The 5,813-nt window shown below is 43.5% G+C and overlaps 1 protein-coding gene across 1 annotated transcript in view; it reads left to right on the forward strand.

The window, feature by feature from the left end:
• Window positions 1-4,346, forward strand: part of TRIM71 (tripartite motif containing 71, E3 ubiquitin protein ligase) — a 13,966-nt gene extending 9,620 nt beyond the window's left edge. Inside the window, exons 3-4 of the mRNA XM_009891969.1 lie at window positions 1-23; window positions 2,842-4,346. The exon at window positions 1-23 is cut by the window's left edge and continues 133 nt beyond it. Coding sequence (XP_009890271.1) covers window positions 1-23; window positions 2,842-4,293 — 1,475 coding nt within the window. The 3' untranslated portion in view covers window positions 4,294-4,346. The remainder of the gene's footprint in view (window positions 24-2,841) is intronic.
• The last annotated feature ends 1,467 nt before the right edge of the window (window positions 4,347-5,813 follow it).

The following is a 5,813-nucleotide window of genomic DNA, read 5'->3' on the forward strand; positions in this document are numbered from 1 at the left end:
GGGAGTGTGAGCTGCTCTGGAAGGTATGTACCTTACATATGTGGTTTGAACTGCTTGGCAAGTGCTTTTTCAAACTGAAAACACGCTTTTTAACTAGTATATGGCCAGATTCTGATACCCTCCTGAGGAACACTGAATTGAAACTCTACAGTTTACTGTGAACTCCTTTTTCTGTAGGTAGCAGGATGCTGGATTCTGGCCCTGGTTGGTTTTGTGCTGAAGGTATCTCTTAATCTGGGAAACTGGTTGGTTTTTTTGTAGGGACTTAAGTTATCCTCACACAAGCTCAGCCCCACAAGTAGGGTGGGCACTCCCCCTGCTGGCTCAGCAGCTGTGCCTCACATCTCGGCACTGAACGGAGAAGAGATCGCCTTTAAACACCTTGTTTAAAGAATGTCTTTAAAACCTCTTTAATACATTGCTGTAGTAGGTATGTAGTATATGGGTTTTCTTACATGATCCATTTTTCATAAAAAAAGGAAAGGATCAAAGCTGTATATACTGTGTTCTTTCTTTAAAGAGTAGTAGAAATTCTGCAAGATTAACTTTCATTGTCCCTACACTAATAACTTACTTTATTGTCAATCAAGGTACTGTCCCTCTGATTTTATTTTTTTTTAATAGTAGAAGAAAAGAATACTCTCCAGCAAGAGTATCTGCACAATCCCAAACTCCAGCACATGCATTGTGGCTGAAGTGAGTGCAGGTATTTTGAGGAGAAAAGGAGTCACAGCAAAGTTTCTTATTCCATAAAGGTGGTCATGGCTCTTCTCTGCTTGTTTAGTACAGATTAGTTTGGATTGGATTGCCTCTTTGTGTCCTGCTTGTAGAATTGAACAGAAACCCACTCTGCTGTTGGGTCAGGTCTTCTCGATCAGTTGAGTCACACTGACTAGTCCTGTGACCGCATGATTTCTATTACTGGTATAGTGGAGCAAAAATGTGTGGTCAAGATGGGAAAAGTTCAGGAGTAAATTTGGAATGTTCCTATAATACGCAGCCACACCAGATAAACTGTGGCAGGCAACTAGGTTCTGTGTGGCCACTGCCTTATAGTAGCAGAGCCAGGCAGTATGGCATGGACATGTGGTTGGTGAGGCACATGCTGCCAAGAAGCAGTGCCATCCTGCTAAATTACTTCTCCCCTGCCTCTTCTCCATCAGTATTGATCAGAACAGTAGTTTTCTGTTTTAATACCTGTTGCCAGCAAAACAACCACTCTGATAAGACTTTATTGTACAGAACTACTCTAGCTACAGTGAGACTAATCTCCTAAAAGAGAAACGTGTTTTTCTGTAGTTCTTTTCTAAGTGTCAGTGGCAAGATTAAAAATGCATTTTATATAGTTACTGCACTTTTAATGCTGCTTTTTGTGAGGTATTTGGATTGAGGGAGATGAGTTCATTTTTCTCTGTTAGCCTTCCCCAAAGAAGCTTGGCAGCCCTCTCTTTTCTCCTGTACTAGGAATATCTCAAGAGCTGCCCCTAAGCTGTTTGTATCCCAAGAGGCTGCATAAATGCACTTTACTGTAACATCTGCACTGAGAGCAAGTTCTCTTCAGGTTATAAAACATTAATTTAAGAAGTAAACTTGGTGGTGGTGGAATTCTAGCGGGGGGAAAAAAGGCAGCCGAGTGCAATAAACCCTAATGTAAAGTGTGTTAATGAATAATTTTGGGTACCAAAGCTGAGGCCAAGGATTAAGATGAGACCTAAGATTAGTAATCTCTTCTGGAAATCTACTAAAGAAGCATCTCTGACTATTTTTTTTTAACAGTCAGGTATAACCCACATGCCTTAACTTAACAGATGTACAAACATGCTATTTCATTTATCTAGTCAGTGTATAACCAAGAAGTCTTCAGACAGTGAGTTGTCCCTCATTAAAATACATTGCTGGTATTGTTCTGCAGCCAAGCAGGTATTCAGACATAAGGAAATGTATTTTTGCAACAAATAAAGCAATTACATGTTTCATTGGTTTTACAAGGCAGGTGTCTTTGCCAGATGGTTTAAAGTGATTTTTCACAAGTAAAGAGAAACACAGGCTTATGTAAAGTAGTTACAAACAAACCATTTTTGCTTGAGCTTCAGTCTTCCACACAGGGACTGGCAGCAACCTTCTGTGTCATTTGAAGTGACATTACAAAGCATCTTGTTGTAAAGCACTAGCTCAGCATGTCTGCCAGTATTTGCAAGAAAATATTAAAATAATTGGACGCGAAAAGTCCCTGGAGATAGATGTCTGGTATTATCCAGTCACATGAAAACAGTTCTGGCAGGCAGGGGAATGACAAGAGCCCATGACCATTGGCGGATGCCGACTCCTAGCCTCAGCTTTGTGTGATAACAGCCTGCCTACCGAAATTGGTCTCAAGTCTCGTCAGAGAAGCCTCAGCCTCTGCTCTTTCTTGAGAACCTGCAGTAACCTCTGTCCTCCCTGGAGTCTAAATAAGACGTACCTTCGGATGATCTGTCAAGTACCTTGCAACTAGAAAATAGAATAGCATGTGAGGAAGCAAAAATAGTAAGCAAGTGACTCTGCTGCATCTGAGTGCCATCTGAAAGGAAGATTTGCAGAGTAAAAATGTATGATTTTGGCTGAAGGATGGGAGAGAATAATAATAACCCTGAATTTGGATAAATACCCTTCCTCATTTTTGTTTCTCTGTATCACAGCTTTTAGAGGCTTGTTCTGCAGTCCCGTGTGAACGTGCTGCAACAACTGCACAACCAGTTTTTATGTAGAAGAGCAACATTAGAAATGTTTCTGTATTATGGGTTGTCTTTTTTGATGTAAGTATGCTTTTCTCTTTCCCCCTTGTCCCCGCCCCCCCCCAAGGTGGAAAAGATTCGTCAAGTGAAGGCTAAGTCACTCTACTTGCAAGTTGAAAAGTTACGTCAGAACCTAAATAAGCTGGACAACACCATTAGTGCTGTTCAACAGGTCCTGGAGGAGGGTCGTACCATGGATATTCTTCTGGCTCGGGACCGCCAGCTGGCTCAGGTACAGGAGCTGAAGAACGTGAGAGGCCTTCTCCAGCCACAGGAAGATGACAGGATCATGTTCACTCCCCCTGACCAGGCATTGTATATGGCCATTAAATCCATGGGCTTTGTCAGCAGTGGGGCTTTTGCTCCTCTGACCAAAGCCACCGGGGAAGGCCTCAAGCGTGCGTTGCAGGGCAAAGTGGCTTCTTTCACAGTGATAGGCTATGACCACGATGGTGAGCCTCGCCTTTCAGGAGGTGACATGATCTCTGCAGTGGTGATGGGCCCAGATGGAAACCTTTTTGGGGCAGACGTCAGTGATCAGCAGAACGGGACCTACCTGGTCAGCTACCGTCCACAGCTAGAGGGAGAGCACCTGGTATCTGTGATGATGTGCAACCAACACATTGAGAACAGCCCCTTCAAAGTTGTGGTGAAATCTGGGCGCAGCTACATAGGCATCGGGCTGCCGGGGCTCTCCTTCGGCAGTGAGGGAGACAGCGACGGCAAGCTCTGCCGCCCCTGGGGGGTTAGCGTAGACAAAGAAGGCTACATCATTGTTGCTGACCGCAGTAATAACCGCATCCAGGTGTTCAAACCATGCGGGACCTTCCATCACAAGTTTGGCACGCTGGGCTCCCGGCCGGGCCAGTTCGATCGCCCGGCTGGCGTGGCCTGTGACATCTCGCGTAGGATTGTGGTGGCTGACAAGGACAATCATCGCATCCAGATCTTCACATTTGAGGGGCAGTTCATTCTGAAGTTCGGGGAGAAAGGAACAAAGAACGGGCAATTCAATTACCCATGGGATGTGGCTGTCAACGCAGAGGGCAAGATCCTGGTCTCTGACACGAGGAACCATCGCGTTCAGCTGTTTGGGCCCGACGGTGTGTTTCTTAACAAGTATGGCTTCGAAGGGGCACTCTGGAAGCACTTTGATTCCCCCAGAGGTGTGACTTTCAATCACGAGGGCCACTTGGTAGTGACTGACTTCAACAACCATCGCCTTCTGGTCATCCATCCAGATTGCCAGTCAGCACGCTTTCTGGGCTCGGAGGGCACCGGGAACGGCCAGTTCCTGCGCCCCCAGGGAGTGGCGGTGGATCAAGAGGGGCGCATCATCGTGGCCGATTCCAGGAACCACCGGGTGCAGATATTCGAGTCAAATGGTAGCTTTTTATGCAAGTTTGGCACTCAGGGAAGCGGCTTTGGTCAGATGGACCGTCCTTCAGGTATAGCCGTCACCCCTGATGGCATGATTGTTGTGGTCGACTTTGGAAACAATCGAATTCTCGTCTTCTAATCTGTGTTTGAATTAGGAAGAAACTGTCTCAGGGAAATTCTTCTAAGAGAAAATGAAAAAATACAACGTTAATTCAAACCTACCTCATCTTTAATTTTTTTACAGATGAATGTACTTATCTTTTCTGCAGGGAGTGAGCCTGTAAAGTTAAATTCTATCTACCTCATTGTTCTCCCTTCCCTCCCCGGTTTCTCGCCCCCTCCCCATCCCCACACACTCACAGTTCAGAACGATTTACCTCTCCCCCCGACGGGGTTTCATGCACAAACAAGTGTTGCTGTGCACATTAGGTGGTTTGTGTGGTGAGTTCTGTAGACTAAGCCAAAAAAAGGCTCTATGTAACTTTTTTAATGGAGAAAATGGTAGTAATTGTTTGTACAAAATTTGTGTTCTTGACCATACTGCAGTTCTGTGGGTGCGGACATGGGAGGGGGGACTTTGTTTTTTGGTTGTGTTTTTTTTTTTTAATTGCTGCTGCAGCAGAGAACTTTTTCCTGTTCTCCTTTTTATACCTCAGTGTGTTTGATTTACTGGTGAGCACAGCATCTTGTTCCCAAATGACTTTGAACGTTTTGTGAAAGTGAGTGGGATTCACTCGCTGGGAAGAGCAAGTTAGCATCTTTTTGGCATTTCTGTGTATTTTTTTCTGAAACACAGTAATCCAACAGCACAAAGTGAAGCTGATGAAAATGCACAAAAATTCTTTAAGTTTAAACCAAATTGTTCATTTTAGTGGCTTAGTGCAGTTGTAAAGTTTAGATAAAAAGCAAGGCTTCCTTTAATGTATCCTGTCCTTGAGTATTTCTTTTTACCCTTTCACCTGAAAACTAAATTAGTTTTAAAAAAATTACTGTTTCTTTTATCAGTACACCTAATCTGGATAACAGAAGAGGTTACAAGGAGCATTGAAATGGGGAAAATCAAACCCTTTTGATTTAGTTTCTTGTAAAATGACTAGCTTTTTTTGCCCCTCCCCATAGAGAGACTTTAAGGGAATAATATTTGATGGATTTGTTGAGACAGAAGTGGTACCTTTTTCCAAAAGTAAGGAATAAGCACAGCTTTGGAGATTCAGGGTGCGTTTTGGAGAAGTCAATAGTCTTTTTGTGTTTAAAAAGGATTGCAATAACTCTTATCAGTGACAAAAATACATTATTTTTTTTTTTTTTCTTCTGGCTTCCCTGAAGAGCTGGACTGAAAAATTCAGGAAGATCTACCGTAGTTTTTAGGGCAGGATGGGCCTGTAGCTCCATGTACCTCTTGCTGCAGATCCAAGTGAAAAGTTACCAGTACCAGTGTAAGGCATACGGAATCAAGATGAAACTTTGCTGCTTTTTTCCAGGGCAGTACCAAAGAATTCTGTGTAAAATAAATGTATATGATCCTTAAAAGCTTAGAGGCAGGGGGAAGTTAGCCTTTTCAGGGATATAAAAAAAGCTTTTCTGAGAAGCAGAAACTTTTTAGGGGAATAGAGATCTCTCTAGCAAAATCTGACTTTGAGTCCCTGGAGGTATTTGGTT

Source organism: Charadrius vociferus, unplaced genomic scaffold, assembly GCF_000708025.1.
Source record: "Charadrius vociferus isolate BGI_N301 unplaced genomic scaffold, ASM70802v2 scaffold349, whole genome shotgun sequence".
Classification (NCBI taxonomy): domain Eukaryota; kingdom Metazoa; phylum Chordata; class Aves; order Charadriiformes; family Charadriidae; genus Charadrius; species Charadrius vociferus.